Source organism: Trachurus japonicus, chromosome 7 (genome assembly GCF_045865225.1).
Source record: "Trachurus japonicus isolate A0001 chromosome 7, Traja_1.0".
In the NCBI taxonomy this organism is placed as follows: Eukaryota; Metazoa; Chordata; class Actinopteri; order Carangiformes; family Carangidae; genus Trachurus; species Trachurus japonicus.
In genome coordinates, this window is record NC_140913.1 from 25880524 (window position 1) to 25898346 (window position 17823).

Genomic DNA, 17823 nt, shown 5'->3' on the forward strand with positions numbered 1-17823 from the left:
TCCGTGCATAGAGCTAAAACAATAGACTGTAAGAATGGGGCAAACTTTGGTGGTTATTTTATACATCCCTCCCCATTTCAAAATGAATATTTACCTTTTCTGCCGACTGTGAGGTCCCAAAGAAGATGGGGATGAAGGCGAGCCACACGATGCAGGTGGTGTACATGGTGAATCCGATGGGCTTTGCCTCGTTGAACGTCTCAGGAACCCCTCTGGTCTTGATGGCGTAAACTGTGCAGGTGACCATCAGCAGCATACTATAACCCAGCAGACAGATGAGGGACAGGTCTGATATATCACATTTCAGAACGCCACGGGCCCTGTCGGGGTTGGCAGTACGCTGGTCCTCATAGTCAATGATGGCTTGTGACGGGTCGACGCCGAACCAGATGCACACTCCGAGGAGCTGCAGCGATATCAGGCTGAATGTGATGACTAGCTGGGACGCCGGGGAGATGAAGCGAGGGGCACTGACCGACATCTTGCCCTGCTCAAAAATCCTGTAGATCCGATTTGTCTTGGTGAGCAGAGCTGCGTAGCTTATACTCATACCCAGGCCCAGGAAAATCCGTCGCAGCGAGCATATAACCACATCAGGAGTGGAGATCATGAGGAATGTTGTAGCGTAACACAGGAAAATACCAGTCAGCAGCACGTAGCTCAGTTCTCGACCTGATGCCTTAACAATGGGTGTGTCATTGTAGCGGACAAAGGTGGCGACCACAAACAGCGTGGCCATGATGCCCAGGACGGCGATGAGAACAGGAATGACTGCCCACGGGGAGCTCCACTCCAGCTTGACAATGGGAATGGGATCGCAGCCAGTGTGGTTGTCATTGGGCCGCAAATCAAAGCGGCACATCTTGCAGGTGTAAGTGTCTGCCTGATACTGGTAGCCGTCACAGTTCTCGCAGTGCCAACAACACGGGATCCCCTTCACTGTCTTCTTGCGCTGGCCAGCACGGCATGGTTGGCTGCAGATGGAGGAGGGGACTTCCTGTGTCCCACCAGGCCACTGCATCCCATCGATCTGGAGGGAAAAGTATGAGAAAGGAGAAGAATCTGTTTTAGCAGTTTATTCCAACTCACCATTTTACATACAGCCTGCAACAAAGTAAATAATGTGCATTTACTTAGTATCAATGCATTTTGATAAGTTGATACTGACAATTACAAATCACTTTTCAACTGGGACTTAAATCTCATTTAAAGGCCAGTACAGCAAAATCATGAACACAACTTTTCCCAATATTGTAATGGGACACAGCTCCGTCACATCTTTGTAGATTAGTTTATTCAGAATAAAAATAGGAAATGCACTATATTAGAGCAGCAGGTTTTTTATTGTTTTTATTGTGTGAATTGCCTTGTACTGTAATTACTTTCAATGAATGCTGCATCTACAGTACCCGAGGAGTAATACATAGATGAGTAGTCTGTCACTGCAGTCTCAACACACAGCAGTGCAGTATCTTGTGATCTTGTGCCTTTTGCTGTTGGACGGGCCTTTATTTATTTTCATTACAACACAGTTTGCTTAAAGCCTTATTAAGTGAACTAGGGTGCGGAAAAGGATGGGGAGTATTCAATTATTCAAATAAACATCTGGCTGTTATAGATGATCGGTTTTGTGTCTTAAAAAAAAAAGCTCCATATGACATTCTTAGTTTTTCTTGGGGGTCACTGTCATTCAAGGGGAATCTGATAAATCGATTTTGGTGCAGCAGTAACTCAGCACCTTCTGTCGACACTAAACTAATACTGTGCCTACAGTATACGTGTTAACAAAATAAGAACGCCTTGGGCCTCATGTATAAATTATGCATTACAGCAAAAAAAAAGTAATGCACACATATGGTTCCTCAGAAAGTTTGGCATTTAAAACAAAGCACTTTTGATGTAAACATATGCAACACTGCAGATTCTATGCTCCATGCATATTTAGATACTGAAGAGCGAACTGGTAAGACTGTATCTATTAGTGATGGTAAATGTCAAAATAAGGTTAATGCAGAAAGATGTCCTTGTCTTTTTACTTCATTGTAGGCCTACTCATATGAGCGTAATTGTCAGTGGAAACGTTGTGCTACACTTTCTGTACCAACCTAAATCATTTGTCAGCCTGCATGTTTATAAATTTTACAGCCAACCAGAAAGAGGGTGATTTATTATTAATATTATTCTGTCGGCTGTTGCCCTATAAAACCCGACGTAAGCAAGATGCACTCTGCATAATCTTTGATAAGAGTGATAAGTTATGAGACGGTAAATAAATGAAGCTGCGCTATGTGTGACAATATTAGAGTTGCTGTAAATGTCACAGATAATGGTTACAAGTTAAGAGGCTGCTCTGGCAGTGTCGGATAGAAATAAATTCAGATGAGAAAGTATATTTTGAGCCCATGTTTGGCTTTCGTCCTAATTGGCGACAGCTGCACTTCATTGTTGCTTTTTCTTATAAACTGTGACAAATTTTTCTCCTCCTTGTTCTCCATTCAGCATCTTTGTGCAGGACTGATGGTCAGAACAGGCTCAGCTGTTATTGAAGCTGCTTATTGCATTTTCTTGTCAAAACTGAAAAGTGAACAAAAAAGAAATGCCAAACAGCCAAATATTAGCATGATAATAGATTAGGTTGACTGATGGGCAAAGTCTAATGTTGATGTAATGTCAGCACTAAAATCTGTCGCTCACATTGTCAGAAAACTCAAACATACCATCTCTCAGACATAGTGGAACTAATATTCAAAACATTCATACGTTTAAGTAGAGCTGATCTGTCCAGTGGCCGATGATCTTGTACTCCATCGAGCTATTTGCGATCTGGTATTGGTAGATTTCGTAGCGACCGGGAGCGTCTCCGTTCACATTGAAGACCACCGGTGTGCCGGCGATTCCTGAGGAAGAAAAAGAAAAGAGGTCAGAAACTTGCTGTTGTTATTTTAGAGGGCAGATAGTAACTTAATGCCAAACTCTACTCCAGCCCTGGACAAAACAATAGCAAGTCATACTGTTGTTCTCATAATTCCCTGAGATGAAACGAGGCTGCGAGGCGACTTCAAGACAGTGCTGTTACGGTGTTAATGATGGTAGCAAAATAGATGTTGACAGCCATGTTTTCCTGGTCCTTTGAGGATGGCCAGGGCTGCTGTCTGTTCATGTTCCCATATCATTTCACACTCCTTCATTCTGCTTATTGCCCCATAGCCTGTTATCCACAAGGTCCCAACTCAGAGTGCTAACGAATGACAGCATTGATTTTGATTACCACTTTGAGGTCTCTCTCATCCCTCCGCTTCCTGTTTCTGTCTAATTCTGAGCCAACCCACAAGCCTCTCTCCAGCCTCACGACTTGTTATAAAGTTGTGGTGAGAGAGAGAACGAGCATTCGCAGATTTAGTGATGAGAGCCCTACCACTGAGCGTCTCTGAGGAAGAGATCATTAATAGAGTTCCCGTCTCTATTTGCTCCCACCAAATTTGCTTTCTCTCCTTCCATGCAGTCTCCCAATGCTCAGCAGTTCTGAGGCATGTTGAAATGGGGGCATGGAAAGTGCAAAAACAAAAAAAAATTGCATTAGTTAACTTCCAGCTGAAGTGTGTTATGGACTGCCCGCTCAACAGCACAACTTTCTGCAAAACAGTGAGGATATGCATCATGCTCACACATTTGATTCAGTGTTTTCATACTCCTTGTCAGTAGAGTTGTTCATGTTTCACCAGTATTGACTAAACCCTCGTCTTTCATAAGAATAAAAAGAATAATAAATGTGAATGTTTTGTTCTGTTTAATAGGTTGGCGTATTGATTGCTGATTGACTCGCAGGTTCAAAGAACAGAGTTGAAAACCTGTGTGTCAGACTTTGAGACCAGATTTATTTTTTCCTCTCTAAAAAAATTCTTGTGTGTCAGAGGTCTGATTAAAACCCATAGGATTTAATTGCATTAGCACCATCCTGCTGCATTATCTAGAGGGCATGTCTGAGACAACAACAGGCAGTCGTGTAATTATGAAGATTTTCTTGCCCATCTCAGCAATACAGGGAATCGAGTGGGATGTATTTTCCCACTAATTTGATTGCTTTAATCGATTAGTTTCACCTCTTAACTTGCAGGAAAGCATCACAGTTTTCATGCACAGGCAGCAAATATTAACAAAATCCTTGTTTAATAACCATGTCAAATTTTTGAGGAAACACTGCCATGCAGTATAGAAAAATTAAAAACTGAATATGAAATGGTCACAGTGAAATTGTCTGTTAATGTAACTCTGAATGTGCTAAACTGGAATCATAACAGTGGGTAAAAGACTCCAGTGTTAATGCTGTGAGAGCTAAATGAACTGTACTGTAGAGAGAAGATGTGTGCAGGACAGTATGAAGGCACTGTATATGATTAATAACTTGCAATTTCAAATTGGGTTAATAATGCTAAGGATGAACTAATTGATCACTGCTCATCGCTCATTTATGGCCAATTTTCATTAAAAACATGATTGGTAGATCAATATCAATGATTCTACTCACAGATCATCTGTGGTAAACACTCTCAAAGTAGAATCTGCAGTTAGTATCTGCTGGTTGCTGGTAGGCTAGGAAAGGGACAACTTGGGTGTGTTCTTTCTTTCTTTTTTTTTACTGCATTGCTTAAGTATCGGATCGGGACTCGGTATCGGCAGATACTCAAAATCAAATGACTTGGACTTGGGGGCAAAACAATGTGATCGGAACATCCCTAACTGTAGTGCATGCCAAAAATGATCAGTATCATCTGTGGATCAGCTGATCTGAATCATGCATGATCACTATCAGGCATCAGGCAATATAGCAAAAATATCATATCACGATTTGCAACAGAAGGTCAGATGAGTTAACCAAGTTGTCTGACCTGCTGTAATGAGTCATTACGTTTGCTTTTGTGCTTTTGTGAATTAATTGATAAGTTTGTAGAAGACAATAATTGTATCTGTAGAGAGCAAGATGTTGTACAGACAATGAAGATCTAACTGGGTTAATAAACAGCTCCTCTGGCTCCTTGGACACATGCAACAGCTGATGTCACCTCACCCAGGCTTGGTCACTCCATACTCAAGCCTGATTGGACAAGTTGCCACATCAATGATATAAATATAGACATGTAAAATCAGCCCAGTGTCTGATCGAGCTGCCGCTCCAAGGACACAAGCAGGGATTTTTTTGTCATTGCTCGTTCATGAGAAATCATCCCGCTACAGTCTAAACCAAACAGGTGGGGAATGAGAAATCCAAGGCACTACCTGTAGTTCACTATGATTGGTTGATTGCTGTGTCTCAACCTTGTCCCAACCTTTTTTCCTTGTGTCAAAGACAATGCAATCGGCAACGATCACTCTGCTTGGCAGATCTTTAACACTATCCTTCACAATCTAATATTGTCATATCGTCCAAATCTGCTCATGAATTTTTTTAATAATAAATCATTTTATTGTTGATTGACACTCACTTAAAGCCGTACTTTGCTTCTGTTAAGAATTGCTAACAAAACAGCAATTTTTGGGATATCACAGTTGCATTTTTATAAGAATGACCCTTTCACTCCATTATGAGCCATTAACCAGAGCCAGGAGGAATCTAATGCATTTACAAATGACGAATAAAATCTGATCAACATAAGATAGAGATTCTGCTGCTAAACTTTAAAAGCATGGAGGTGGCTTCAATGAACCCAATTTCTTTGAGGTCATTTGTTAAAAACCAAACCAAACAAGTTCAAGAAAACACAATCAACGCTCTTCCTCCATAAATGTAAAGCATTAATTTCCAATATTAAGACTCAGAGATGTCAGACACTGTAATTTATTTCTACTCTAAATAGAGGCTGAGTCTTACATGGTTATTAGTCATTCAATTGGGCAGCGTTAATGCAGCCAATGCTGGGGTTGATTATCTTTGCAGAGTTCGTTCTACTTTCATGACACCGACCTCAAAAAGAGTTTAGTCTTTCAAACTGCATTGTATCCTCATGATTGGCTATTTTGCTTGTCCATTTCACAGTCTGTTATTAAGCAGTATTTTTTAGATAATTTTAGGGTTTGCATTGGTTAAAGCAGTAGACAATTTGATTCTTTTATAAATAAAAATGGCTTCATAAATCCACCTTAAAATCTTGTTATGCACTCCTTAATAACAATGCAGACCACTCTAGTGACAGACCATCCTTTGACTGAGTTCATTGTCACATCACACACAAATTAAATTAGTAATCAAACCTTGTGAAAAACAAGGCCGTTTTAAATGCCTGTATTTTGAAACCCTGATGTTACAACCAGCCTTTTTTTTAAACACTGCTTTGGTATCAGCTTTATGTCTAGCAAGGTTACATCATAAAAAATAAAAAAATGCATTCAAGAAAAACACAGTGTTATGTACCACAGTGTGTACTACTCCTGAATGTAAACAGCTTCATTTTCCTTTCAGCATTACTGGGATTACAATCTTAATACCAGACATCGATAAGCAGCAGCTTTATCTACAATATCCGTGGTGCCTGGGTTTCCTCTTTCCTTTAGTCAGCATGGACGACTATAGACTATAGACTATTCCCAGAATACATTGGGATCATGTAGAGTTTCCTGCTGTTTTCCCTACAAACCTTTTAAATTCTCCATCCCTTTGAGCTGAGAGACTCTTAAAAGTGAGGCAGTATTCCGGTAATGTGAAGCATTGATTTTCTAGCCATACCGCTGTAACCCCAATGGCTTCAGTGCTGACAAGCCTTCCAGTAAAATAATACCATGAATAAAGGAATGCATAAAGAATTGAAATTTAATTCTATAAAACGAACCTGTAATACACCACTTCAGATTATAAAGCTTTACTCCGTTGCTAGGAGAATTGATTCATCTCGTAAACAAATGTGACTTCAGAATACAACTCCTAACAATTTCTTTTTTCTTTTTTTTATCTTCCACAAATGAGACCTGACCTGCTTACATAATAATATGCACACTCAGGAACAGGTAAACAATGTTTTGACTTTGAAGATACGGCCTACAGTAAAACACTGCAGAGCGCTGCACAGTTTGCTCTCAATATCCATTAGGCATGAAAAGTAACTGAGTGTCAAGTTAACCTTTATTATCCCCAGCAATAAAGGTGAAGTCGACTGCATGACAAAAAGAAATGCTAATCCATACATAATTTATATTCTTGTTTTCAGTGTTTTCCCTTGTAAATAGAATACCGTGACTTCCTTGAGGAGCTTTTTGCATTTTCCCTGCTCTATTACTTTAGTTACCAACAGAGTTGATCCCTCCTACTGCAGCACATACTCTAACCCTGTGGAGGCTGTGCTGCCATGTGCCTCTCAACAAGTCCTCCAAACTAGGCAAAAAAAATATGTTCGTTTGTCAATCTTCCAAACAAGCACACAAACTCTCTTGATCTGACACAATATCCAGATAAAACATTTTCTTCTTACTTTCCATTCATGGTTTTAGAGTTGTCAGTAGAGAAAACCCACAAGGGGTTCGGCGCTGATGTTCAGTTTGAGTTTTGGATCGGCTGTTGATCCAGCCAGTGTTAACATAAAGGTTGCATGTTCAGGCCAAGAACAAAGGCTGTATGAGATGTTGGGTGCTGACTGTTATCAGTGTAACAGACTGTGGTAGGTTTATGTGTAAGAAAAGAAGAAGTAAGGAACAGTAAAAGGAAGCAGTGTTGGCTGATGGTTAAATGAACTGCAGTACTTTGTATGTAAGCCATCCATCCATCGCCACTTCCTCCCTTTAAGGTTCTTTAGTGAGCATAATGTTGTACTAATTCAGCCTTTTGTACATGTCAGACAGGAGCTATCATTCACACAGCCACTACAGGTACTTGTCAAGTATTTGTTGTATTTGGCATTTGAGCCAATAGCTGAAGCCCTAATGTTTCCTATGAGGAAACTCTTCAAGAGTTACTAACTGCCTGACAATGACAGTTTTCATCAGCCGAGCCAACATGAAATTTATCCTCTTCCCACTAAGAGTTTAGGTCAGCCGCGGTCGGACCAACCAGTAGCAGTTGATACAGTGGAACACGATCTCTTGCTTCCCACTGCCAAACACTTCCACTTGTGTTCTTGAACCAAACTGCAGCCACTGATACTGGCAATTGGTGTAAATGAGGGCAACCTCAACAAACTTTGTGAGTATAAATAAAGGTTTGGTTGAGGAAAAAAAATCTGGATTCTGCAGCAGCGGACAGGTCTGGGGATTTAATTATTAGTTTTCTTTATCCGTTCTCATTTACTGTAAATGATTCCCACCATGTAGTTGCTATGGCGTGGCTGGCCCTGAACCAAGGATCCCACTCTGTAATTGTCATACAAATAAATGAGTCCCTTACTGTATAATCATCTGAGGGTGGAGCGGGTTTGAGACTGTGTCAAACCACTCATTGTTGCATTCTGCTTGATTGCATGAACACCCCGGCCCTGTACCCCTCTGATGTACAATTATCTCAAGTCGTTATAACTACTAATGCTGACCTAAGTTAGACCCCAGTCTGCATACATTTTCATTATGTATTCCCAAGTCACCGGGTTAAATTCTTGCGCACGCTATTTTTATGCTCTCCCTATACATAATCTTTCCATGTACATGTAAAGTATAATTAATTTTCAAAGTTCCAAAGTGCATCATACTTGTTGTGACAGTTTATTGAAAAGTGTAACTATTGTAGACTCAGTATGTGTTAAGTTAAGTTTAAATTTACAGTATAAATAAATATCATTTGTAAACTGTAAATATTTGATCATGTTTCATCCTCTTCAGCGTTTCACGGTTTATTATGATTTTTATGTTTCAGCTTCTCTGCCATTGTGTCACAATAGTATACTGTATACAGCAGGCAATATGTGGTTGGCCTCATGAGAGCACTTATATTTAAGTTAAGGTAAGGTTAGACCAAAGAGACACAGTGACATCAAACAGTCAATGTTGAACCTTTTGAGTTCCCATATGCTCCTAGATCATTGCATGGTAAACATTGTGGCTTTTAAAAAAAACTCCATGGGGGAGTCGTGGGTCAGTGGCTCGTAATAACAGCAGGGTCGTACTCTATGAAAGATGCATGAAGCTACAGTTGAAGTTAAATAAGTAGTGGGATCAGAACTTTCTCTCCGTTACATTTTAGATGTATTAAAAACAAGGCCCAAAGCTATGTGATCTGAGCTGTATGTGCATACCATTTGACACACAGCGCTTTGACTTGCAATTGAGTCGTGCAAGTGGTTGTGCAAGACATCGATACCAGAGCTTCAGCCCTGATCACTCCTTTGCAGACTCTGCCTTCAAACGTTATGGATAATGCTCAGTGCGTACGCCCACATCCAGGTTATTTTGGCTTCATTTTAGCACATTGGGAGTCAGTGGGAATGTATTGTACATTTCAAGTCTAACTCATGCAGACAACATTTTCCAGAGTTAACACCAAGAATATATACTGTAAGTGAAGTTCACATTGGACAACTATTGTAAAACTACTGCTGCCTGTTTTTGCTGGTGCTTGTCTTGTCATTCTCTTCTCCCCACTTATTCTGTACAATTTTAACTCACCAACCAGTGCACTTGAAGTAGGAAAATCTCATGCGTGGGCACTTCAATGCTGACAAGATAAGGCGGGAAATCTCACAAAGCACAGTTCCTGCACATCATCAGCCATGATAAAACACACTGTTCTGCTGCTGATCGTCAACCCTCCTACAGATCACAGCCTCTTATGCGCAGAGTAATTTACATTCAGTCGTCTGATAATTGGAGACCACTGTATACACACAAAACTCTGCATGAGCATGTTGGTGAACCCCTCTTGAGATTACATATGCACTCTTATTCCTGAGTGAAACTGGTGTAATGTATCAGTTCTTGTTCCTTTTTAAGCATAAATATCTTCCACCAGGGTGGAATTAGGAATACACACCTGTGAAGTTGACATTGCGGATGTACTTGAGCAGCAGCGTCCCATTGATGGTGTCCATCTTGGAGCAAAGGTCGACTCTTCCAGGACAGAGGTCTTTGTGCATGTTGTGCAGAGCGTGAGCCATGGCGTACACTGCGTCGATCACAAACTGAACCTTCCCCTCCTGTTCGTAGGATGAATCTTTCCCGATCCGCTCGTGATCTAAAAGGAAAACATTTACATCACAGAAAGTCCAGCTCAGCTCATGAAATTATATCCCACACAGGACTGAATTGATGTATTCACACATACTTGATGAAATATGATCACTTATTACGTTTGATTTACATATGTTTCCCCTGCTGTGTTTTACTGGCAATCGTGACAGGCAATCCAGACTAGAATATGGCATATGAATGAAAAGCTGCTCCACAATCAGTCAAAAATTAAAGAACTAAACAATGATTGCTAGATGTGTAAAATCAAGCAAATGATAGGCTTTCAAAAGCCCTGATTACTCAATTGTGAGCTCGTTTTTTTCCCCCCACCATATTTAATTTATTTAGAGATTGGCATTGATGTGCATATTAACTACTAATTATATGCTATTTCTTCTAGACATCAATCATAGAATCTCCCTCCACAAAATCCAAGATGGCCTCATGTGCAGCCTTTCTCATTATGGTCTGTCGATCACTGATTAGACCCACTCAAGATTATTCAACACCACTCTCTGAGTTCATATATATATCACAATCGTTCTCTTTGCAGCGAAAAGCCTTTTCACTGCTGCATAACAAACATCACCCAGACAAATACACAAAACAGGTTAAACAGGTTAAACGGAGCAAAGGTTTGTCAAAACAAACTGGGGAACCCTCTCAGAGGACTCCCAGGTCTTGTTTATATGATCTCTCAGTGTTTATCCCCACAAAGTCACGTGCCACCACCACCTCACATCTATTAATCAAGAGCAGAGAGTGTGATAGAGTGGTGGAGGAGGAGTGGAAGACACAGCAAGACAGGCCTAATCATTCTCCACTATAAATGTAATTAGTTATGACAGGTGTATATTAATCATGGCTGGGGTTGTTCTAATGCTTTGAAAATGTGTTAATTGCCAAGCAAGGTTTCAATTAGTGGCTTAATCCTTTTATTGCCAATGCCCTGTCAGATGAGTTAAGCGGAAAGAGTGACAGCAGGACACTGGTGCTGCCGCAAGTCACATACACCGACAGATAATGATAGGGCGCCATTTAAAAGTAGCTTAAATATAAAGTAGTTTACAAACATCAGTCATTCTGCTCTGAGCGTTTTGTTTGCCTGTTTGGATTTATTAAAATTAATAGAAAAATAAAACTGCATTATAAAGTCAGATTAAAACCTGTTGATGATTATAGAATTTTCCTTGTGTTAAGTGGTAATAATAATCCTTTGTTTACGTTCTGATGGAGAGCTTTACTCATTTGCATTTAAGCTTTCTGTGCCCTCAAAACCTGCATGAAAGTTTCTTTTTTTTCATCATTTAATTCTTAAATCTCAAAATAATAAAATGGTAAGAGAATTATCACAAGAACAGCACAAACTCACCGATCTCACTTTGCTTTTTTGTGCTACCACAGCTGTGATGAAGTGGGGTGCTGCGTAAACAGACACTCCACGTGCGCTCTGCTCTAAATGTCTTTTATTTATAACCCATTTGAACGCTGCCATTCTCTCCTGACAGCGTGCTGCTCATTTCCCTCTTTCTCTTTGAATGCAAATGGATTACAGACTGGTTCTTACAATCTTAAATTAGTTGTCTGCAGTGTTATTGCCTTGAATGTGACAGAAAAACCCTTTTGGGAGACACTTCATGTGAATTATAGAGCAATGCAAACAAATCCCCCCAGGAAATATGCTATATTTTGTAATCAGTGCCAGGGAAGGCAAGTGATTGTTGGAAGTTGCAGATAACATTTGATGCTTTTTTTATTCTTTGTGACAAGAGCTTATTAAAGTCAAACCAAAAAATCCCTGTCATTCTGTAACAGAGGTTCATTTGCATCGATTCAATAGATGTCTGTGTCTGTCTGATTCCTCGTGCTCTGAGGGTTGATGCTTTTGTAGAATAATTAAATCCCCAGATTTTGAACTCTGCTCAACTTGACGGAGGAAAAAAATGTTTGGAAATGGAGTAATTTGTATTATAGCACCTCATTTCCTCTTTGTACGATGACTTGAAAGACTAATTCTGAATAATAGCTCATGTCAATAACACGTAATGTAGAAAAGTGGAAAGAGTGACGGTAATCAATTTGGTTTGCTAATGGGTGTGGGCTTCTGCAGACTGTTTCCTAATAACTCTAGAATTGGTGCGGCTTTGACATTTGGTAATAATTATACATAAATATGTAATTTAATGGGTATACCCATGGTCGCCAAGACTTGGATGGTATTTGAGGTCTTTGTGTGGTGGTGGGTTTCATTTAAAGCCAACATCTCCATTATTTAACAAATTTGTGGTCCTTTATCATGTTGTCATTCACAACTTCGCATCAAGATGAGCGGCAATGCAAGACAATGTAAACAATGCCTCATAATCAGATAGTAAAAACGCAATAGTATGAAGCAGCTGATAAAGGGGGAGTCATGTTTCCTAAGATGTCTGTGGCAGGACTTTCTTATCTCAATAGAGACACTTCATTTTAACAAGTGCTAGCTTTAAACAGATGAATAGTTTTTGTTTGTCTTGTTATTATATGCTCCCCAGTATTTGCTCGCTTAGAAGAGGCAATTTAACATCAGTGACAAGGCTCTGAATGTTTAAAGAGCTTGAATATTGGCACTTATTCTACAAATGTGTGCTACAGGCAAAATGAGGCTGGAATAGGCAGTCCATCTCTTTTTGTGGCTGTCACAGCCTTTCTCCTTTTAATCCCCCACCCCCACCTCCTCTTGCTCTTTGAACCACTCACTTTCTTTCTCCCTCTTTTTCACACAGATAGAGAGACATTTAGCTCATATATTCAGCGCCAGAGGAGGCTGCATCTCAGGGTTTCCCCCTCAAACTCCAGTTTACCCCACATAGGCCAAAGACCTGCAGGTCAGGTAGACCAGAGATTGCTATTCCATTTGGCTTTTGACAAATGAAAATGAAGGAGTATGTGTTTGTTATCTGCTGCCACAGGTTTTGTGACCTCATGTGGGTGTGAACATAAAAACGGCTAAAATATCTAAATAGCACCATCTCAAAGCACAAAACACAGTCTCGCGCTCAAGTATTTTCTTTGCTTATCCCTTAAATCCATCATGTGACCCTTGAGATTTCAGGTTGGCAATCACTGTGAACAGAATGGAAATTGTAATTTGTATGTTAAGTCTGTGTATGGGTGTTTACCTAATGCATTTTTACCAGACCCCATTTTCTCCCATGTTTCTCATTACCACTCCTCTTCTATCACCTCTGAGGAGACGTGGGCTTTAATACAGAGAGGGAGAAGAGGGGGGAGGGAGACAAATCTGAGAGAGTTAAAGTCATTACCTTATGAAAAAGTCTTTGTCAGCTACTGGCATCATGACTGTTGATATAGACCCACAATGCACTTTAATGCACACCCAATGCAAAATATATCTCCAATTATTTACATCTGTGACAATGATGGTAATTACTGTAGGCCTGCACCATATCAGCAAAATGTGCCATGTGTGATGACACTGTTCAGTATTGCGATGACGATTTGACTATTCAGGCACGCCTATTAACCATATGTTCAACGACTCAATACGCTGTAGTTCATATGCCAGGCCTGTAGTGGCACTGTAACACTGCCACACAAATACGCCAAAAACAGAGAAGAAGAGTGGAAAGCTTGCACACTGTAAACAGACTCCAAACATTATAGGTTGACTAAACACGAGAAGTTGTGCCAGTGCAACTATGGCGATTCATGTCGCATGGACGAGTTTCAGGCACAGTATCCAAGGGAACCGACGGGAGTCCGCTGTTGTTATTGTTGTTACATTACATCTAGCAGTGTAGCTCAGGTTACAGGTATGAGGTGTATGAGTCTGAAGTGAGTGTGAGGGAGTGTGAGGGCATGGATAAATGTATCAGCCTTAATCAGTCAGCCCTAATGGACTGTTAAGAATCATGACTGTAAGGCTGGACAAGTTGGACAATACAGTAAATTGATGAAATGACTAGTTGTACCATGTCTTGTTTGTAGTCTTGTTTCTACAAACTATTTTCTCTAAATACAATTTGATGATTTTATTTGCATTATCAGAGAAAGGGCTGATCTTTGATAACAAGTTCCTGCAGATGAATATGTCTTTGATCTTTGCTGTTCAGATATAATTGGGGCTGTCACAACAAGTAGATGAATGGATGCGTGAGTCGAGAAGCCCCCGAGTTGAGGTTTAAGTGTTTTGTGAGCTCATGCAGGAGCATTAGTGTGGCAGGCTGTAAACTTTACAGTCCTCCCTTCTTGTGGTAGAAGAGGAGACGGAAACAGAGGACAACCCTTCTTTGTTGACCGTGATCAAACATTTAGTATGATCAAGGAGATGCAGTAACTCACTGGTCAGTGGAGAGAAAGGACAGTGACTGGACGGGCCACAGGAAGCAGCAGAGCAAAACAAGCATTCATGTAAATGGAGTTTAAACCTTGCCCCTGCATGTTTTTTTTTTGTTTTTTTTATCAGCGCTCTCTGCATTTTCATCAGGGAAACCTTGAGACTCTGAAAGAACACAATGATACAGAAAGCTCCAGGTCACACTGCATGGTCTTCCTTTGAGAAAAAAATGTTTCTTTTTTCCCCCCAGCCCTTTCATTGAAGGTAGAGAGGCGCAAAAATGTCATTTTATTACTCGTGCACACTATGATTTCTTTCTTTGTGATGCTGAAAATTATAGGCTGTGTGTCCAACTAATGTGCCTGGATGATAGAGCAGACTGGATGCTCTCTCGGTTTGCGTTGGCTGTAGTTCATTTTGACTTGCTGTAATGGGTCACTGTAGGCGAGGTAATGATACAGTCGAGCCACATTTGAGAATATGCCATTATCCAGTGTTCATGATTTTCTATATGAGCAATATTTTGTAAATACATGAGAAAACTGAAAAAATTGGAAAATCCATTTCCATTTCACACTACTCTTTCTCCTTCACCTTCTCCAGCTCCTTGTTCTTCACGGAGTTCTTCATGTGCTCATGAAATGTTTTTTTTTTATGTTTTACCATTATAAATATCTGACTTTTTCTTCTATAATATTGTCCATTCTCTCATACATTTTGAGCAAGATTCATTGTATTGTAAATCACCTGAAATCTATTTTTCTTTCCTTTTTCAAATGTAAAGAACTTTTTTTCATTATTTATTCAACTCGTCACTGTTTTATGCAGGTCAGTCATGTTGTGCTGCATTATCAAGGTTCCAGTCATTTCTACTAAAAGTTAGAGAAAACATACAATAATGTCATGCCAACGTATAAAGTCTCTAAAATAAAAACAGTTAAAATGATCTCCTAATGTGGCTCTTGTGAGGGGCTTGACAAACTTTGGTTGACAACCATTACAAATCCCTCCCATTTTCTTATTCCAATTAAGAAGATTGGGCATCATCACCCAGGGGACAGAAATAGACCACAGCACTTGACAGTGCTTGTCATCATTGCTTCCAAAGACACGGTCGGTCAGATGAAGTGAACTCATTGTTGCTGCTGCGAGCTATGGGTAGCAATTGAGTTTTTCTTTCTCTAAATGCCTTTAAACAAGAATTCATTACAGGAAATGTCTACAGTAGGTATGAGAAATCTAGGGATAGCAAATTACTTTTAAATTAGATAGCCTTCTTTCCTGTCATACAGGACTCTAAACCACTGCAGGTCAATAATCATTTTTACACAGCAGATGAAATATCTTCTTCTTCTTTTCTGATTCATACAGTCTCCTAACCTTGACATTTGCATTGTATCCCAAGAGAATCAAAGAGCTGTCTATCAACACTGAATTGCACATGCTGTCCTTGATGTTTTCACTGAGCGATGGACGTCAGACAATCGAGCAGGCGTGTTGTCGTGTCGGGTAGCCTTGATGACTCATGTCTGCAGGGATGCAAAGCAACAGAGTGACTCAAAGACAGTTTGCTTCAATCAGACTGTGAGGCCCCAACGTGTGTTCACATGACGTCAGTAAGAAACATCGCACCTGCCCAGGCTGTCACCATGGCCAAAAGCCCAGTGAGAGACAAAAACTTAATTATAGGAAGCCCTGCATGAAATGTCTGGACACCAGGCAATTGGCTTCTCTTCATATTGTGCTCTGTAACATATTTAGGATGTAGGCTGAGGTGATTTAAAAAAAAAAAAAAAAAAAAGGAAATTGCAACAGACAAGTAAAACCCTGTCATGCTTTTATGCAACAACATTCTCAAAAAGGCAAATATGAGGGCAGATTCTTTGAGGTTCAGCCTAAAATAATAAAGACTGATGTGTGAATCCTGCTCATTAAGTGGCCGATGCAACAAGAATCGTCTGATAATGTGCAGCCTCTCTCTATTATTGCCAATTTGTCTCATTTTCCCCTCAAACTTAGACCTAATATCAACCGGTTCTTGCTCATTCTCCTCTGCAAAATGAGATCATGTTTCATGGTTCAGCAGCGTGAAATAGTGTGATGTACAGTGAATTTTCTGAGCAGATCAGAAGGCATATAAACTTCTGTCTGAATATGCTCTGGACCTCCCATGTCTAATTAGGTCCTGTGACCTGGACTTTTTTGTGTTACTACTTATTCTGCTGCAGAAAACATAACCAGACTCTCTTTATATCGATAATAAAAGAGTTATCTGAAAAGACAAGAAGACAAATGGGAAGCACCCTTTTAAAAGCCTGAAAGCACAGTTTACAAATTTGGAAACACAAAAGGAGTTGATCTATATAAACATTTCTGTAAATGTCACCCAACTCGAGTGCTACGTATTTTCTTTTTCTCACATTTGCAACCATTGGTTTTAATTGATACATCTGTTTTTCTTATTGTAGAAGTACTTTTACACTCCAGCAGCTCCAATCAAGCTTGTTACCAAAGGTCATTTCATTCTTAGATGCTGTTGTGTTGCCACGTTAAGACTAAAAACACACAGTTGATACAGACAATGAAGAACCGCAGGTAAGCTAAATGGGTATATGCTAGAACAAAGATCCTCCTTAGATTTATTAGACTAACTATTCCCAAACTGCAGTATAAGAACAATGGTGTTTAAATACTGTATGCGTCATCAACTGGTAAATTAAGGTGTTAACAGCCAAACAAAGTCTGGAGTACGTCCCTTGCAATTATGGTACATAAATTTGCTTTTACAATATTAAAAAAGTCAACCTCTCCATGATAAAATCTCCTTACAAACACTTAAACAGAAACATAGAATACATCATTGGTCCACCACTGTGCGCAATCAAGGATCCATTGTTTCAAAGATTAACAGGAACTTTGAATTGTTTCATTTGGAGTACTTGTTGCACTTGCAAACTCAGTGTGACAGACAAAGTTTGACAAGTTTAGCTGTAACTAAGTGAAGCAAACGGTTAGTTGGTGATATTTTCCAAATCATCTCTACATATCACAGTTCAGTTATAACTACTGCATATAAAAAGTTTGAGTATTTATTCTTGCACCTACTTAACATTATATTTCAATATGTGAAGACTTTAAGCAGGTCATGACCTGATAGTGTTTTGCTGCACTCTGGGAATATCCATAGACAGCAGTAAACTAACCTGTGGGTTGGGGATGACAATGTAGATCTGAAACTACAAAGCAGACCTCAGCCACTGGGGCAGCAAATACAACAACTCTGGGAGAGGATGCAGCAATAAGGATGTGAATTATACATGTGCGCACACTGTTGTTCTCCTTGCACT

The 17823-nt window shown here is 39.9% G+C and overlaps 1 protein-coding gene across 2 annotated transcripts in view; it reads right to left on the minus strand.

Moving 5' to 3' along the window:
- The window catches only part of LOC146984893 (metabotropic glutamate receptor 4-like), a 185625-nt gene that overhangs the window by 18000 nt on the left and 149802 nt on the right, over positions 1-17823 (minus strand). For both annotated transcript variants that reach the window (XM_085782478.1, XM_085782479.1), the window contains 3 exons: positions 9941-10141; positions 2761-2897; positions 95-1030 (listed from right to left, as the gene is read on the minus strand). In XM_085782478.1, coding sequence (XP_085638604.1) covers positions 95-1030; positions 2761-2897; positions 9941-10141 — 1274 coding nt within the window. The remainder of the gene's footprint in view (positions 1-94; positions 1031-2760; positions 2898-9940; positions 10142-17823) is intronic.